Source organism: Dromiciops gliroides, chromosome 1 (genome assembly GCF_019393635.1).
Source record: "Dromiciops gliroides isolate mDroGli1 chromosome 1, mDroGli1.pri, whole genome shotgun sequence".
Lineage (NCBI taxonomy): Eukaryota > Metazoa > Chordata > Mammalia > Microbiotheria > Microbiotheriidae > Dromiciops > Dromiciops gliroides.
This window is the reverse complement of record NC_057861.1, coordinates 544,546,108-544,566,125: the sequence shown is the minus strand read 5'-3', so window position 1 is coordinate 544,566,125 and position 20,018 is coordinate 544,546,108. Positions and strand designations below refer to the sequence as shown.

The 20,018-nt window shown below is 36.3% G+C and overlaps 1 protein-coding gene across 1 annotated transcript in view; it reads left to right on the top strand.

Moving 5' to 3' along the window:
- Positions 1 to 4,631: 4,631 nt before the first annotated feature.
- Positions 4,632 to 20,018, top strand: part of LOC122751459 (phospholipid-transporting ATPase ABCA3-like) — a 211,829-nt gene continuing 196,442 nt past the window's right edge. Inside the window, 3 exon segments of the mRNA XM_043998522.1 lie at positions 4,632 to 4,664; positions 5,090 to 5,252; positions 15,308 to 15,567. Of these exon segments, the coding sequence (XP_043854457.1) occupies positions 4,632 to 4,664; positions 5,090 to 5,252; positions 15,308 to 15,567 (456 nt within the window).

The window sequence follows — 20,018 nt, the reverse complement described above, 5'->3', positions numbered from 1 at the left end:
TGAGAAACCAAGATACAGTAAAGCAAATCCAAATGAATAAAAAAAGAGGGCAATATGAAATATGTTCTTGGAAAAACTGCTGACCTGGAAAATAGATCCAGGAGAGATAATTTGAAAATTATTGATCTACCTGAAAACCATGATCAAGGAAAAAGTTTAGACATCATCCTCCAGGAAATTGTCAGAGAAAATTGCCCTGATATTCTAGAAGCAGAAGGTAAAATACAAATTGAAAGAATCCACTGATGACCTCCTGAAAGAGATCCCAAAAGGAAAACTTCCAGGAATATTAGAGCCAAATTCTAGAGCTCCAAGGTCAAGGAGAAAATATTGCAAGCAGCTAGAAAAAAGAAATTCAAATACTGTGGAGCTACAGTCAGGATAACCAAAGATCTAGCAGCTTCTACATTAAAGGGTCAGAGGGCATGGAATATCATATTACAGAGGGCAAAGGAACTGGGATTACAACCAAAAATTCCTTACCCTGCAAAACTGAGTATAATGTTTCAGGGGGGAAATGGGATTTCAATGAAAAAGAGGACTTTCAGGCATTTGTGATGAAAAGACCTGAGCTGAATAGAAAATTTGACTTTCAAATACAAGACCCTAGAGAAACATAAAAAGGTAAACAGGAAAAAGAAATCATGAGGGATATTAAAAGGTTAAACTCTTGGGACAGCTAGGTGGTGCAGTGGATAGAGCACCGGCCCTGGATTCAGGAGGACTTGAGTTCAAATCCAGCCTGAGACACTTGACACTAACTGTGTGACCCTGGGCAAATCACTTAACCCTAATTGCTTCACCAAAAAAAAAAAAAAAAGGTTAAACTCTTTACATTCATACATGGGAAGATAATACTTCCAACTCATAAGAACTTTCTCAGTATTAGGGCAGCTGAAAGGAACTTAAATAGACAGAGGGCACAGGTGTCATTTGAAGATGAAGGGCTAATATCTGTAAAGCATTTAATTTTTGTTTATCCTTTTTTGTGGGGCAGGCAGGGTGGGGTGGCTTATGTCTAGGGTCAGATTTGGGCTTGAGGCCCCCTGGGTCCAGGGCTGGTGCTTTGTCCACTATGTTACCTAGCTGACCCATGATGACATCTTTAAAATAAAGTTAAGGGGTAAGAGGAATGCACTGGAAGAAAGGGAAAGGGAGACGTGAACTGGGGAAAAGTAGCTCACGTAAAAGAAACAAGGAAAAGCTTATGGAGTGGAGGGGAAGATGGGGAAGGAGTGGGGGAGTGAATGAGCCTTACTCTCATCCAAATTGGCTCAAAGAAGGAATAACATACACACTCAAGTGTATATAGTAACATATTTTACCCTGAGGGAAAGTGGGAGGGCAAGGGGATAAGAGGGGAGAGGTGAAGGAAGGAAGGGCAGATTGGGGGAGGGGGCAGTAAAAAGCAAAACACTTTTGAGGAGGGATAGAGTGAAAGAAGACAGAAAATAGACTACATTTCAAGGAGAGGGAATAGGATAGGATGCAATATAATTAGCAATAGTAATTGTGAGAGAAATTATGAACAGGATGCTGTCAGAAGGACATATGAAAAAAGCAAACCATTAACAGAGAAACAATTGGTGGTATCTGAATACAAATTGAAGTATAATTTTATTTGTTAGTTCCTCTTTATAAAGTTATTTTGTTTGTTTTCTTTCACCACCTGACTAATGTGATGATGTTTTGCATGAGTGCACATGTATGACATATTGAATTGCTTGATTTCTTAGGGAAGGATGAGGAGGGAGGGAGGAAGAAAATTTGGAACACAAAGTTTTAAAAATCAATGTGAAAAGGGGCAGCTAGGTGGCGCAGTGGATAATGCACCAGCCCTGGATTCGGGAAGAGCCGAGTTCAAATCTGGCTTCAGACACTTGACACTTACTAGCTGTGTGACCCTGGGCAAGTCACTTAACCCCCATTGCCCCACCAAAAAATAATTAATGTGAAAAAATTTGGTTTTTTAACATGTAACTTGGGGAGAATTCTAAATAAATAAGTAAATATTTTTAAAAGAAAAAAAATTAAAACCATCAACAAGCTTTATCTGTAATGGGGATAAGCTAGATGCCTTTCAGTAAGATCAAGGATAAAGCAAGGATGCCTGTTATCACCAGTATTATTCAATATTGTACTAGAAATATTACCTATAGCAGTAAGAGCAGTAAATTGAAGGAATTAGAAGAGGCGATGAGGAAACAAAATTATTACTCTTTGAAAATGACATGATGAGTGTACTTAGAGAATCCTAGAGAATCAACTAAAATCTAGTTGAAATAATTACCAACTTAACAAAGTTACGAGATATAAAATAAACCCATAAAATCATCAGAATTTCTATATATTACCAAGGTAGCTCAGCAGTAGGAGATAGAGAAATTCCAATTAAAATAATTGTAAACAATATAAAATATTTGGGATTTTACCTGCCAATAGAAACCCATGAACCATATGAACACAGTGCAAAACACTTTTCACACAAACTCAGATATAAACAATGAGGAAAAATATCAATTGCTCATGGCTTGGCCGAGCATGTTTAATAAAAATGACAATTCCACCTAAATGAATTTACTTACTCAATGCTATACCAATCAAATTACCAAAAATTCTTTATAAAAGTAGAAAAAATAATAAAATTTATCTGGAGGAATAAAAGGTCAAGAATATCAATGGAATCAATGAAGAAGAAAATGTAAAGGAAGGTGGCCTAGCTGTACCAGATCTCAAATTGTATTATAAATCAGCTTTCATCAAAACTATCTGATACTAGCTAGGAAATAGAGTGTTGGTTGGGTAGAATGGTTTAGGTACATAATCCAAAGTAGTAAATGAGCATAGACTTCTAGTGTTTGATAAGCCCAACGATCCCAGATTCTGGGATAGGTGCTCATTATTTGACAAAAACTGCTGGGAAAACTGCAAAGCAGTATGGCAGATTATAGGTAGAGACCAATATCTTAAACCATATGCCTAGATAAGGTACAAATGGGTACCTCATTTAGACATAAAAGGTGATACCATAAGCAAATCAGGAGAGCAAGGAATAGTTTACCTGTCTGATCTATGGAGAAGGTAAGAATTTATGACCAAACAAGAGATAAAGAGCATTATAAGATAAAGATGGATATTTTTTATTATATTAAATTTAAAAAGGTTTTACATAAACAAAACCAATGTGACCAAGATTAGAAGGAAAGTAGAAAGTTGGGAAATAATTTTATAGGAAGTGTCTCTGATAAAGGCCTCATTTCTCAAATATATAGAGAACTGAATCAAATTTATAAGAATACAAATCAATTGGAAAATGCTCTCCACATCCAGAAAAAAGAACTGTGGAATCTGAATGCATATTGAACTATACTATTTCTACTTTGTTGTTGTTTTTTTGTTTTGTTTTTCTTTTTTGAGTTTTTTCTATTTTGTTCTGATTCTTCTTTCACAATATGACTAATGTGGATATATGTGGATATATGATATATAACCTATATCAGATTTCTTTCTGTCTTGTAGAGGGGGGAGTGAAGAGAGGAAGGGAGAAAAATTTGAAACTCAAAATGTTATAAAAAACAAATGTTGAGTGGCAGCTAGGTGGCGCATAGGATAGAGCTCTGGAGTCAGGAGAACCTGAGTTCAAATCTGGCCTCAGACACTTAACATATACTAGCTGTGTGACCCTGGGCAAGTCACTTAACCCTAATTGCCTCACCAAAAAAAAAAAAATTAATTAAAAAAAATGTTGAAAACTATTTTGCATGTAACTGGAAAAAATACTATTAAGATTAAACAAAAAGAATACAAGTCATTCCCCAGTTGATAAATGGACGGAATATGAACAGGCATTTTTAAATTAAAGAAATCAAAGCTATCTATAGTAACAAAAATGCTCTAAATCACAATTGATTAGAGAAATGTACATTAAAACAATTCTACATCTATCAGATTGTGTAATATTACAGAAAAGGAAAATGACAAATGATGGAGGGATTGTGGGAAAATTGGGACACTGTTGCACTGTTGGTGGCACAGTGGCACTGATCCAGCCATACTGGGGAATAATTTAATAATTGCCCAAAGGGCAATCAGACTGTGCATACTCTTTGATCCAGCAATACCTCTACCAGGTCTGTATCCCAAAGAGATCACAAAAAACCCACATGTACAAAATATTTATAGCAGCTCTTTTTGTGGTGGTAAAGAATTAGAAATTGAGGGGCAGCTAGGTGGCACAGTGGATAGAGCACCAGCCCTGGAGTCAGGAGTACCTGAGTTCAAATCTGGCCTTGGACACTTAACACTTACTAGCTGTATGACCCTGGGCAAGTCACTTAAACCCAATTGCCTCACTTTAAAAAAAAAAGAATTAGAAATTGAGCGGATGCCCATTAACTGGGAAATAGCTGAACATGTTATAGCATATGAATATAATGGAGTACTATTGTGCTATAAGAAATGACAAGGATGCAAATTTCAGGAAAACTTGAAAAATTTACATGAACTGATGTAAAACGAAGTGAGCAGAACCAGGAGAACATTGTACACAGTAACAACATTGTGCAATGATCAACTGCAATTGACTTAGCTCTTAGTGATCCAAAACAATTCCAAAAGACTCATGATGGAAAATGCTATCCACATCTAGTGAAAGAACCAATAGAGTCTGAATGCAGATTGAAGCATACTGTTTTCACTTTATTTGGGGGGTTTTCCCCCTTTGCTCTGTTTCTTCTTTCACAAGATGATTAACATGGAAATATATTTTATATGATTGCATATGTATGTATGTATATATACATGTATGTATGTGTGTATATATACATGCATGTATTGTGTATATGTGTGTGTTTATATACATATATATGCGTGTGTGTGTATTTATATATATTAAAAACTTTGATCAAATTGCTTACCATCTTAAAGATGAGCAAGGAGGTAGGGAGAAAATTTGGAAGTCCAAATTGTATAAAAATGAATGTTTAAAATTGTCTTTATATGTAATTAGAAAAAGAAAATGCTATTAAAAATAATTTCTTCCCTAGTTTTCCTATTTTTACAGGTATAGTTTTCTGATTGTTCTTTATAGGTTAACTATACCCTACGTTTCAGTAACATTGCCAGAAATGTCTGGTTCTTTTGGAAGAATGTGATTCAAGATGACGTAGCAATTTGGTACACAGATCTTCTCTTTCCTGTTTTTCCTGATGCAGGACCCAGAAATCCTGAGTATGACGATGGAGGGTCACCTGGTGAGAATGAATTTAAGTATTTTGATAATAGCTCACTAGCTTACCTACATTTTGTGTGCTTGGGTTTTTTTAGACCTTTGGTGAAATTGTGGGTTGAAGGATTTAATTTTGTGTTTTTAATTTATATTGGTTATAGTTCAAAAGAGTCTAGCCCTTTTTCACTTGCAAGTCATGACATCACCTTCCTGATGTCATGGTCCTTTTTGAAAGACAAACAAGTCCCTGTAAAAATCTAGGCTTCTGAGTTTATAGAAGAAACCTAAATGGAAATATCTCTTTCTACTGAACAATTAGAGGTAGATCAGAACCAGAGATAGTAGAGTTGGTTAAAGAAAAATTATTTGGGCTAGACTACTGCAGGAAAATATTTAGTTATGGGTTTTCCTTTCTTTTGTTTTGGTAATTTTTTTCTGATTAAGATTTTTAAAGTTTGAGACATTTCATTGCCAAAATAATTTGAGTAGCAACATAATATTAACATAGCACTTAACAGTTTGGGCTTGGATTTGCTTCATTTTTTGGAGACATCATAGGGTAATGGAAAGAGCAATGGGTTTAGTGTCAGGAAAATTGATGTTAGGGAGCCACTCGTATTCAAGATAATTTCACTTACTGTCTTAGTTCTAGAAACCTTTCTGCCCCTCTGGGCCCTTGTTTTTCCCTTGCAGAGACTATAGGAAATTCAGAAAACTTGCAAATTCATTTAAATGCTACCAAACAAAATCTAATTAATAATCTCCTCAATGTTCCAAAATGCTGGTATTGCCAGGGAGAAATTAGAACACAGTAAAACTTTCTTTCACATACATGCTGAATCTATATGAACTTGATGAAACTGCAAAAACCAATCTTAACTCAGACTGATTTTCTTAGCCTTAATACATACTATTGTACAAACTGCTGAGGTTCCCAACCTCCTGACATTCTCTCATACTTCCTCACTATTTTTTCCTGTTACCCTTTAATATGAACTCCCATATACTCATTAACTGATTTTTTTTAAATTTTAGCTGCACACTCAAAGCCTTTGTCTTGCACACTCTAGGGACTAGATTCCACTGATGATGACTCAAACACCAGACTCAGAAAATAAGTTCATATTCCCAAAGAAACCCTGGATATAATTAGCAAAGTAGGAAATTTCTGCCTCCATGACCTCAGATGCAAAGTTTTATTTATGTACCCAGAATGAAATGTGGTATCCAATGTCAGCTTTGCCACTAACTTGCTGTGTGACCTGGGGCAAATTACTTAACCTCCCTGAGTCATAGTTTCCACCTGTGATTGATTTACAAAGTTCTTCCAGGGCTAATGTTTTTTGAAAGTTAATTAAATAACTTGTTTGGTTCATCTACAGTCTACCTACCCTACTCTAATTTCAGTTGTTTCCATATCTATCCTGGATCATTAAAGTTTTCACTTTAATGTTTCACTAACTACTATCCTATAATTTCTTGCACTTTTGATCTATCATTACCAGTTTGTGAATACTTATCTCTGGGTAATCCCCACCAACCAGTGCCTCTAGTGCTGCTCCCAGCCACCTGAGAAAGTAGTAAAATCAAACTGATTCCACCCCCTACAAAACCATAATAGCAGATAAATTTTTTTAAAGTTAAAACAAATCCCTATAAAAATAATAATCCCTAACTGGATACTCTTTTGAGCCAAATTGATTTTAGATGAATTCATTTGATGCTCTACTTATGTGATGTCATAGAGACTTAGAGGTGTTATCTTGCTCATATGCAGGCTAGTATAACTTTTTTTTTTTTTTTTTGCGGGGCAGTGGGGGTTAAGTGACTTGGCCAGGGTCACACAGCTAGTGTCAAGTGTCTGAGGCCGGATTTGAACTCAGGTACTCCTGAATCCAGGGCTGGTGCTTTATCCACTGTGCCACCTAGCTGCCCCCTAGTATAACTTTTAAAATATATATATGTTCATGGGTGAGATTACTTTAAGAAATTGTTCTCCACCCAAACTTATGAACACACACACACACACACACACAACTATACCTCTAAGGAAAAATAGCTAGTTTTTGAGTTAGCCTTTAAGGTAGACTTACTGGGCATTTTAGCCTTCTTAGAAAATTGTATCTTTTTATAACCTAAAGCAAAGACTTAAAATAACCCAGGAGAGTAGATAAATGTAAGGAGAGTTTAAGGAAGCTAAGACAAAGGGAAACATATCTTGTTACTTTAAATGAAATAGAGACCAGTTTCTGAAATGAAGTTGCTCATATCATGGGAGGGAAAATGCAGGTCCCTCTGGCTTTGACTCCCCATAAGTTTCAAGTAAGAGCTTGTAGTGATTAAAAGCACTTAATGAATCTCAAATGCAATATGGTTGCCTTTCCTTTTTTTCAATTCTGGACCCAGTTCATTGTGGGTCTGCCTAAAATATATATATATTAATGAACTGACTTTATAAATTATTGGTTCAATTGTATATTTCAAAAGGGAAGGAGTAGAGGGAAAATGAACATTTATTAAGCACCTACTATGTGCCAGGCACTGTGCTAAGTGTTTTACAAATATTATCTCATTTGAAACTTACACCTACTGGAAAGGGGAGTTGGTTGGTGTTATAACTATCTCCATTTTATAGATGACAAAACTGAGTCAGGCAAAGGTTAAGTGTCTTGCCCAAGGTCACACAACTAGTTATTTTCTGAAACTGAATGTGTACTTTGGTCTTCCTGATACCAGATGCAGCATTCTAGCTACTACTCTGCATAATAGCTTTATGTCTCATATGGACAAAGGCACTCATCATCTCCTTGGTTTTTACTTAATGGATAGCTCTTTCAAGTGATTATAGATCTCATTTCGAAGGTGTGATACAATTAATACAATGTTGTCCTCAAATGGGAACATCTAGTGGACCTCATCAGTATAATGAATCCCTCTTCCATTCAGATGTTGCATTGGACATCTTATGTGATAATGTCAATCACCTTTGGCAGGCATTTCTCTCCCTATTTTATGTTGTTATATATTTTAAAATGAAATTATCATAGTACAAATTTGTTTTTGTTATTACTTCTATCAAATATTTTATTATCTTAACACTTGAATGAGAAACACTTGGTATAGGAAAGTCTTCAAAGCCACATTTTGTGCTAATAATTTAAATGGGTTGTTTGTGTGTGTGTGTGTATGTGTGTGTTTCGGTTTTTTGAGGGTTTTTGGTGAGGCAGTTGGGGTTACGTGACTTGCCCAGGGTCACACAGCTAGTAAGTGTCAAGTGTCTGAGGTCCAGTTTGAACTCAGGTGTTCCTGAATCTAGGGCCAGTGCTCTATCCACTGTGCCACCTAGCTGCCCCTAAATGTATTTTTAAAATATTCCTCAGAAAATAACACAGTTGAATCTTGTATTCTTTTCATTTTTCAGTCAGTTGTGTGATTTTTAAAATGATATGCTATAGAATATCATTGGTAGAAGCCTACTTTTTCTCTTCTCATGTCTTAATCAAGGTGCTATCAAACTATATGCAGATCACTCTCATAAAGATTTTGGAGATATGAGAAAGTAGATATGAATTAGTGGTTATTGGTAGCAGTAGTGTCCTTGTTTTTTCCAAACATTTGGTAGCTTCCTCTTTTTGATGTCTTGAGACTTGAGTTCTGAATGACCTCAAAATCTTGAGAATGGAATTACTTTGTGTATAGTTGATCTGATTTAGCTATTCTTTGCTTTCCTGCTTGTTTGTTTGTTTTACATTTCTACTTCCTTGTCTAAAGTCCAAATGTTGTATCTCTCTTTCTTCTGGAGAAAATAGTTTGTTATAATAACCTTGACAGGGCAGTTAGGTGGCGCAGTGGATAGAGCACCGGCCCTGGAGTCAGGAGTACCTGAGTTCAAATCCGGCCTCAGACACTTAACACTTACTAGCTGTGTGACCCTGGGCAAGTCACTTAACCCCAATTGCCTCACTAAAAAAAAAAAAAAATAATAATAATAATAACCTTGACAAGTCTTTTCCATTTTTTTGTTCTTTTATCCAGTTAGCTTCATCTCTAGGTGATCTGAGTTAGTTGGATTCTTACTAGATGTTTTGTGAACATTCTTTCCTCCACTGTTTCTTGCTACAATTTGAGGCAATACTGCTTATAATCTACCACCATCCTCATCTATGAAATTTTGCAGTTACATTTACCTGTAAAATACTATTTCTTTTGGCTGTCTTATTTATCCATTTGGCAAGGAGATCTAAGTATTGATTAAATGAAGTGATTTTAGATAGCTTAGGCCTGACTGTGGTGATTGATTAATATATTCATTAGCCTTCCATAGGTATGTGTTGATATCTGTTCTTTAATCCATTTGGGGACATCAATTATTTGTTTAAATAAATAAGCCTGGAGATTTTTTCATTTTTAATTTAAATACAAAAAAGATGAAAAAAAAAGAACATTTACATGTACACAGCACAACACAAAAAAAGGAACAATATAAAACCATGAATTTCCATTTCACATTGCTTACTAGTTTTGGAAAAACTAGAGGCAGGACTTGAACCTTGGTCATTAGAGGCAGGACTTGAACCTTGGTCTTTCTGGATTTGAGGCCAGTTCATTGTCTGCCTTGCTGTGTGTGTGTGTGTGTGTGTGTGTGTGTGTGTGTGTGTGTGTGTGTGTAGTAAATATATGGTATTTTTCATGTGGAAGGGGACACCAAGAACTTGGAGGAATCAGAAATCGCCTCATGTAAGAGGGAGTATCTGAACTGAGCTTTGAAGGGAGTTAGGAATTTTAGAGGAGTGGAAGCAATGGGACATTGTCTTTTAAAAACATAAAGACAGCAGATAAAATGTCATTCGTTTGAAGTATCAAGAAGGCCAATTAGAATAGAATGTACAGTGTGAGGAGAGTAATATACAATAAACCTGGAAATGTAGGTTGGAGCCAGATTATGAAAAGCATTAAATATTAAATAGAGGAGTTTATATTTGATCATAAAGGCAATGAGGAGACAAGGGATGTCATGGCTAAACCTCTGCTCTAGAGATATCCCTTTGGCAGCTGTGTAGAGGATCTATTGTAGAGGGGAAAGAATTGAGGCAGGGCGATTAATAAGGAAGCTATTGCAATAATTCAGGCAAGAAGTGCTGAAGGTATGAACTTGGGTAGTGATTGTGTAGTGGAGAGAAGGGGAATGGATACAAGAGATATTGTAGGGAGAGAAGTAACATCTGGTGGCTGATTAGATATATGAGATCAGTAGGGAGTTGAAGATAATGTCAAAGTTACAAAGTTAGAAAAAGGGAGGGTTTGTGGAAGAGTATGAGTTCTGTGAGTTATGAGTTCTGTTTTAGACATGTTGAGTGAGAGGTGCTTATATATCATCCACATTGAAATGTCCAATAGACAGGGTATAACACAGCACTGCAACTCAGAAGAGAGACCAGGATTGAATAAAGATTTTGGGGTGTCACCTAAACAGAAATGTAAACAGAACTCAAAGCAACACTCTCAGAAACATTCTAGCTGAAATGTAGTACTTTCACATCAAAGAAAAAGTACAGCAAACATCCCAAAAGAGTTCAAGTACCAAGAAGCCACAATCAAGATTACACAACATTTGGGAGCTACCATTAAAAAGGAGAGGAAAGCTTAGAGCATGATATTCCAAAAATTAAAAGAAAGAAGTGTCAGGAGAGGCTGCTAGTACAGATATTGAAACAGCAAAACAAATTCCCAGCAAAAAAATAATAGAGGAAGGTCCTTACTTGTCATAGAAAATGTTTAATGTAAATGAAACTGGCCTTTTTATCAAATAATGCCATCTTGAACCTACATCATGGTGAAGGAAAAAACTATGCTAGGGTATAAAGCTTCAAAAATAGAGTTACTCTTCTGCTTGGAGGGAATGCATCTGTAACTTGTAAATTAATACCTTGTACAACACTTAGAAAATCCTAGAACACTGAAAGGGAGTCAGCAAGGCAACATATTATTTTGCTAACCCTAGGCATAGATAACCCTTATCATCTTTAAACAACGATTTATGTACTGCTTCATTACCAACGTTGAGAACTTTTACAAAGATAATGGAATTCCTTTCAAGATTCTGTTATTTTAGGGGCAGCTAGGTGACATAGTGCATAAAGCACCAGCCCTGGATTCAGAAGGACCTGAGTTCAAATCTAATCTCAGACACTTGACACTTACTAGCTGTGTGACCCTGGGCATGTCACTTAACCCTCATTGCCCCACCAAAAAAATAAAAAGATGTTTTTACTTTGGATAATGCCCCAGGTCACCCTCCCCATCTGAATGATGTTAATGAAAATGTAAAAGTAGTCTACCTTTCCCCTAATACTACATCATTACTACAACCTATATATCAGTGAATGATTGCAGATTTCAAGGCCTATTATTTACACACTACATTTGTCCAGGCAATTGTAGATTTGGGTACATATAAGAACTTGGCATTGAAAGGTTTCTGGAAATCCTATAATAATTACCATGCATTCCAGAATATTGATAAGGCATGGGAAGATGTAACAGAAACATGTATGAACAGTTTGGGGAAAATTATGCCTGCAGTTCCCTATTTTCATGGATTTGACAGAGATGAAAAGTTTGAAGAAGTAATGAGACTAAAATTAGCAGTAGGATTGGAGCCGGAAATAGAAGAGAATTATGTGGAAGAGATGATTGAGTGTTGTCAAATGAGGATCTGATTGAGTTACTAGCTACAAAGATTGCAAAAGAAGAAAGGGATGTTTTGGAAACCAAGGTCAAGCTAAAAAGGTTTCCAATGAACCAGTTAGTTGGCAGAATCTTTTCATCTTTTGAGTGAACTTTTTCTTCTTTTGAAAAGATAGATCCAAATACTTTAAGATTTTTTAAAGTTCAAAAACTATTTGAGAATAATATTGCTTGCTATCATCAGATATATGAGGAAAAGAGAACCACTGTTCAAATATCTCTTGATAGCTTCATAAAAAAGTTGTGCAGCCAACCACCAATGATAAAGGCTAGGTGCAGTGAGTAGGGAAGGGACAATATATGGCACACCTATGTTAACTTTATTGTATAGCCATATGTATACTTTATCATTAAATTTACCTTTCATTTCATAATTCTATTTATTATCATGCTATAGCATTTAGCATCAAAGAAGAAAGATATCCATATGTATAAAAATATTTATAACATCTCCTTTTGTAATGTCAAAAACTAGAAAGTGGCTGAACAAATGATAGTATATTAACTTAATGGAATATTATAATGCTATATTGTGGGGACCAATTTTTAATTGGGGAGTGCTAGCTAAGCGGCTCGCCGCAATATTGGGGCAAGGAAGGAGACTGGCAGCCTCCCTCAAAACAGAACAAGATTTATTTTAACAATAACGAACTTAAAAAAAAAACACAAACAGCATCAGTAGGATCGAGGGAAAGGAAATAAAATGGGGAAAGGTGTGTGGGACAATTATGGATTTGAGTCAGATTAAACTCTGAGGATGGAGTATGAAAGATACCTCGCCCCCCCCCCCCGGCCAGAATAGCTAGACTCTTGCTTTGACTAAAAGTTAATTAATTGCTTGTCAAATTCTCTCTGCCTCCTTTAAGTTTTATTGTTGAGATAATGGACTTGGGACAGTTCTGTAAACTTTGGGAATGAGGTCTGGGAGATATCCAGTCCCCCAGTAAGTTTTATTACTTGTCACAGTTCTACCAATTAGCACTATTTACTTTACTTCTGCTTAGTTCCCACATGCCAGCTACACCTTAGTTTATGGCCTGTAATAAAAATCGTGTCTCCAAGTAGTTGGCCTACTCCTCTCACATGTCAAACCCCTGTCCCTGTCATGATAAATTGCAATCAGATAAGGGAGTGATTTCTGCCTCCCTCTTTCTTTGACATTCCTCAGACTTGTACCTCTTCCCCTTCTCCCCTTTGTTCTTGGACATGTCTCCATATACGGATCACAAGCTGGGTACGCATCTTGGGTGGGAAAGGATTGGATGTTAGATTGTGAGCTCATCCGCCCTAGATGTATGTGGGGACAGTCCTTTTCAAGATTACTATAAAAACCTAGAGGATTGGGCATATCTTTACAAGACTTCAATGTGTAATTGGGTTTTGCCCGTCCTCATGAGGATGTAATAAATCTGTCTCTGCTTGACTTGGTGGTCTCCTTGAGTTATTTGGATAAACTGAGGCAGTTTGTCCCAAACAAAGGGAAATTATAATACCTGAAAAAATACCACTGCCCAGGAATCAGCTGAAAATACGCAGCAGAACTCCTGTCACTTTCTAGCTTCTACCTCGAATGCCCAATTCTCCTCCCCCAAACCTAGAAACACTCCCACACAGCCCCAGCCAATGGCATGGCCGCTCTGACAGTCACATGACTGCCCTCACTAGGCTTCCAGTCATTATAATTTTGCCAGGCCCATGTAGGCATCGGAGAGTGGTGATGATGTGAGGTGCCAGAGCCCTGGCAACGGCTACAACCAGTGGGTGGAGCACTTTGCGGTTTGCAGAGCCCCAGGCCAGTGCTCGCCGGGCATAAAAACCTCAAATAACAATTCTTTACAATATGAAATAAGAAAAGTGATGGTTTCAGGAAAACCTGGGAAAATTTGTATGAACTGATACAGATTGAAGCGACCAGAACCAGGAGAATAATTTAGAGAGTTACAACATTGTAAAAGTAAACAACTTCCAAAAACTTAACTTTGATCAATGCAATACCAGCCATGATTCTAGAGGACTGATGATGAAGTATGCTACCCAGCTCCTGACAGATTCTATAAACTCAGGTTATAGTATATGACACACAGTTTTGGGTAAAACCAATATTAAAAATACACATACACATATAGGTGCACTATACATATTTGTTACAAGGGTTTTGTTTTATTTTTGTTTTTTTCATTTTGAGGGTAGAGAAGTGGGATATTAAATTAATTCCTCTTAACTGAAAAAAATGTTCCAAAAAAAAAAAAAGAAATGAAGTGACACTAAAGAAAATGCATTACCAACTTCCTTGCCACTACACCCTTAAGGAGCACTGGAATTTTCAATCTGTTGTAAATGAAATATCCTATATGTCTCTCCCTATTAGAACACCTAGAGAATAGAGACTCAGTGATACTCTGTATTCCCAGTGCTTAACAGTGTTTTCATATAATAAGCACTTAATAAATGCTTATTTATTTATTCATTTATTCATTCATTCATAGGGAGTGGAAAATTTAGTCCAAGAAAGATGGATTGTTGTGAGGAATAGCAAAAAGGCCAATTTGCCTGAGCCACAGGGCATGTGAAGGTCACATAATATATAGTTAGGCCAGAACGTTAGGCTGGAACCAGCTTGTGAAGGATTTTGAATGTTTAATAAGGTAGAAAGAAAAGAGAACTGACTTTGATATCAGAGAACCTGGATTCATGTTCTACCTCTATTACAGCCTTTGATTCCTTGAGAAAATCACTTCATCTTGCTTTTATAAAATTAGGGGATTGAAGATGTTCTCTAAGGTCCTTTCCAGTGCTAAGCTTTAGCTTTGTTGTGAAGGACTTTTTCAATTCCTAGCTTGATTTTTATGTACCAAACTTATCAAGAATTTCTTTGGGTATTCATTTCTTACTCACACTGCCCCCTCTCCAACCCCAGACCCTCTTCCTACTAGCTAATTCAGTATGTCACTAATTCTCTCTAGAATAAGATATTGTGACTCCTGAATAAGAATTGTGACTTTGATGATGACTTTTATATCTGAGTTATTTTCTACTCTATGAATGAAAAGTATCATTATGTGAGGTGCTCTACAACCTATTGTTCTGCACATCTTTAGTATAGCAAAGAGGATGCTGAATTTGGCATGAGAAGATGTGACTTTCAGTTATCTTCTTAGAGGACCTTAGACACTTCATTTAATCTCTCTGAGCCTGTTTCATTATCTGTAAAATGGAAACACCTCACAAGGTTGTTAGAAGCATTGTATGAGAAAAAGTATGTGAAAAGTTTTAAGAGGTAAGAAATCACATGGATCAAGGTTTTGTTAATATTTATTCTCTTTCTCTATTCAGGGTATTTTGCTGAAGGATTCCTAACCATACAACATGCTATTGACAGAGCCATAATGCGATACCATACAAAAAATAATGCAACAGAACTGTTTGATACCATCTCCGTTTTTATAAAGAGGTTTCCATTCCCAGCTGCCTCTACTGATCATTTCTATACTGTTCTCAGCTTTTTTTTACCCATAACAATTTTATTTATTTTCTCCTTAATCATACTCAGTGTGATCCGTCTTGTTGTGTGGGAAAAGGAAAATAAATTGAAGGTAAGCCTAATTGTATTTGGATTAAAACTTTTAATAGATAGTAATTCTGTGGGGTATTGGAAACAGAATCTGAGATTTGCAGGGGTCTTTAGAGGTCATCTAATCTACCTATACATGACCAAAAATCCCTTCTATAGAATCCCCAATGGTCATATGCCCTCTGTTCACAGGCCTACAGTGAGTTGAAACATATTACTAACTCAGGCACACCTTTTTATATGGGGATAGTTATAATTGTTTATTAGAATAATTTTTTCATTTTAATTTATTTTCATTTTGTTCTTTCCCAATTACACATAAAAACAATTTTCAAGATCCATTTTTAAAACTCTGTATTCCAAATTCTCTCTCTTCCTCCCCCTCTCACCCCTTTGAGAAGGCAAGCAATTCAATATGTTATACAAGTATAATCATGTGAAACATTTCTGCATTAGCCATCTAGAAAAATAAAGTAAAAAAATGTATTCTTCAACCTTTCTTCAGACACCATCAGTTCTTTCTCTGGGGATGGGTGGCATTTTTTTCATCATAAGTTCTTCAGAGTTCTCTTGGATCATTGTATTGCTCCTGATAATAGTCAAGTCATTCACAGCTGATCATCTTACAATATTGATGTTACTTTGTACACAGTACATTTCACTTTACATCAGCTCATATAAGTCTTACCAGGTTTTTCTGAGAGCATCTTGCTCATCATTTCTTATAGCACAATAGTGTTCCATCGTAATCACATACCACAGTTTGTTTAGCCATTCACTGATTCATAGGCATCCCCTCAATTTTGAATTCTTTGTCACCAGAAAAGAGCTGCTTTAAATATTTTTTGTACTTTTAAGTCCTTTAACTTTTCAGTTTTTTTATCTCTTTTTGGATACACACCTAATAGTGGTATTACTAGGTCAAAAAGTATGTATGGTTTTATAGCCCTTTGGCCATAGATCCAAATTGCTCTACAGAATGATTGAATCAGTTTACCCCTCCACCAACAGTACATTAATGTATCATTTCCCCCATATCCCCTATAACATTTGCTGTTTTCCTCTGCTATCATATTATCCAATCCAATAGGTATAAGGTAGTACCCCAGAATTGTTTTGACTTTCATCTTTCTGATCAATAGTGAATTAGAGTATTTTTTTCATATGGCCATAGATAGCTTTGATTATTTTATCTAAAAACTATTCATATCTTTTGATCATTTATCAGTTGTGGAATAGCTCTTATTTTAATTTCACTCAGTTTTCTATATGTTTGAGAAATGAGGCCTTTATCAGACAAACTTGCTTTAAAATTTTTTTCACAGTTCCTCTTGCAAACTGTATTTCTCTCCATCCTATTCCCTCCCTGCACCACTCTGTTCTTTATCTTCTTTCACACTGTCCTTCCTCAAAAATGTTTTGCTTCTGACTGCTCCCTCCCCCAATATGCCCTCCCAACATCCACCCCCCCCCTTTCCTTTCCCCTCCTACGGGATAAGATATCCTTATCCTGCAGGATAAGATAGATTTCTATACCCAATTGAGTGTGTATTTTATTGCTTCTTTGAGCCATTTCCGATGGGAGTCATGTTCACTCACTCCCCAGCACCTCCCCCATCTTTCCTTCCACTGTATAAGTTTTTTCTTGCTTCTTTTATGTGAGATAATTTACCCCTTTTCATCTCTCTCTTTCCTTTTCTCCAAGTGCATTCCTCTCTTATCCCTTAATTTTTATTTTTTGAAGATATTATCCCTTTTTACTCCATGGTATCCCTTAATATTTTGGGGGGGGGCAGGGCAATGAGGGTTAAGTGACTTGCCCAGGGTCACACAGCTAGTAAATGTCAAGTGTCTGAGACTGGATTTGAACTCCCGAATCCAGGGCCAGTGCTTTATCCATTGTGCCACTTAGCTGCCCCAGATATCCCTTAATATTTAACTCGCACCTATGCCCTCTGTCTAAATATACTCCATCCAGCTGCCCTAATGAGAAAGTTCTTATGAGTTACAAGTATCATAGGAATTTAAACAGTTTAACCTTTTAATATCCCTCATGATTTCTTTTTCTTGTTTCCTTTTTATGGCTCTCTTGAGTCTTGTATTTGAAAGTCAAATTTTCTATTCAGCTCAGGTCTTTTCATCTGGAATGCCTGAAAGTCCTCTCTTTCACTGAATGTCCATTTTTCCCCTGAAGGATTTTACTCAGTTTTGCTGAGTAGGTGATGCTTGGTTGTAATCCCGGTTCCTTTGTTCTCCAGAATATGATCCCTCCTGATCCTTTTATATAGAGCTGCTAAATCTGTGGCTCCACAATACTTGAATTGCTTCTTTCTAGCTGCTTGCAGTATTTTCTCCTCGACCTGGTAGCTCTGGAATTTGGCTATAATATCCCTGGGTGTTTTTATTTTGGGATCTCTTTGAAGAGGTGGTTGGTGGATTCTTTAAATTTCTATTTTACCCTCTGGTTCTAGAATATCAGGGCAATTTTTCCTGACAATTTCTTGAAAAATTATGTCTAGGCTCTTTTTTTTAAATCATGGCTTTGAGGTAGTCTAATAATTTTCAAATTATCTCTCCTGGGCCTATTTTCCAGGTCAATTGTTTTTCCAATGAGAAATTTCATATTGCCTTCTATTTTTTCGTTCTTTTGGTTTTGTTGTATTGTATCTTGATTTCTCATAAAGTCATTAGCTTCCATTTGTTCAATCCTAATTTTTTTTCACATCAGTGCTTGATTTATTCTATTGATAGTCTAAACTTATGAAAGTAATGGAGAGAATGTTAATGCTGATTAAACTTAAATGTGTAATGTTAATTTTCCCTAAAAAAACCTGTTAAAACATTTATCAGGTGAGTGCTTTCTCTTTCTTTTTCCTGATTCTAGTGTTTACAGTGAATTACCACCTAATTTTTCATTTGAAGAGGCATTACTTGCCAAATGTAGGAATCGAAATGGTTAGGAGAAACTGGTCACACCTCATTTCAAAACTCAAACTCCCCCCCCAAAAAAAACCCCTCAAACTCACAGAGAGCTTTCTTTCCAATTGTAGTGAATGACCATATTTTACCCTCTTTCCTTCAAATTACATATTTATTTAGTATATACCCTTGTTCTAGAAGTCTCAATCTATCTTCTACCTCGACAACTTCCTTTAAGACCATGGCAAAATCTTTGGTGAGCATTTGCCTGTCTTTTATAATTAATAATAATCAGTTGAGGGGGCGGCTAGGTGGCACAGTGGATAAAGCACTGGCCCTGGATTCAGGAGTACCTGAGTTCAAATCCGGCCTCAGACACTTGACACTTACTAGCTGTGTGACCCTAGGCAAGTCACTTAACTCCCATTGCCCCGCAAAAAAAAAAAAAAATCAGTTGAACAGTCATCTTTTTGGATTCCTATATAATTTGTATTATCATGTTGAAGACATCTTACTGAAATGTTGAATTTTGCTGTTTAAGCACCTGTTCTCAAGATTTCTGAAAGAAGGGATGTCATAGGATTAATATCTCCTAATTTTCTTCCTTCTCCCTAGTTTTTTTTCTCTTAAAAGGCCACAAAGCTATTACTGGAGCCAGTACTCAAGATGTGCTTCCCTTTAGGGCAATTTCCTGGTAGCCTCTGACCATATTCCAGAGGCTTCCCAGTCACATAAAAAAGGCGAAGTCAGGCCCCTTTACACTGTGATCAGCTGATTTACTGCACCCTGCCCTACTGACCAGAGGCTTCACCCATCATAACTAAATGCTATGGTGTTCCTATTGAAAACTCTTCCATCTCAATTTGTTTGAATAAAAATGTCACTTGGTTCTGAGTAATGTTCTAAAGGGGGAGAATATGAAATCCCTGGAATAAATTATGGCTATTACTACCCAAAAAAGGGAATAAAGCACCACCTATACATATGCCTGCTCTTCCATAAAAAAAAAAAAAACCAACCCTTAGATTTACAAGCATGTCAAGATCATCCTTGACAAATGTATTAGAAGGGAATAAGCCAGATTCCACAAATGTTATTCTACAACAGGTCATATCTTTATCCTCATGCAGTTGGCTAAAAGGTTCAGAGAATAAAAAGATCTCACTGTGCTTACAATATATGTTATTTAATTAATTTGGAGGGACTTGATAAATTACATAATTTCTCTACCTCTTCATCTGCCACAAATGTTGGTGTAAAAACTACATTTAGCTTCAGTATTTTGCAAGTATTCATTATAAGTTGTTGTAAAAGATGACCAACAATCTCTAAAATTTTTCTTATTGCTGTTGAATGGACAATGAATCCAACTCATATACTTGTTATTCTGAGTTGAAGCTTCCATTTGTTCACTAGTTTTATTGATAGCAACAAAGTGAGGATTGACATGACTTGGGTTGCCCGTTTATCATGTCATTGTTGTCAGTGGATGATCATCTCCCATTTGAAGTACCTGCAGTGTTGGTATATGGTGTATCTCAGCCTCTTCTTCCC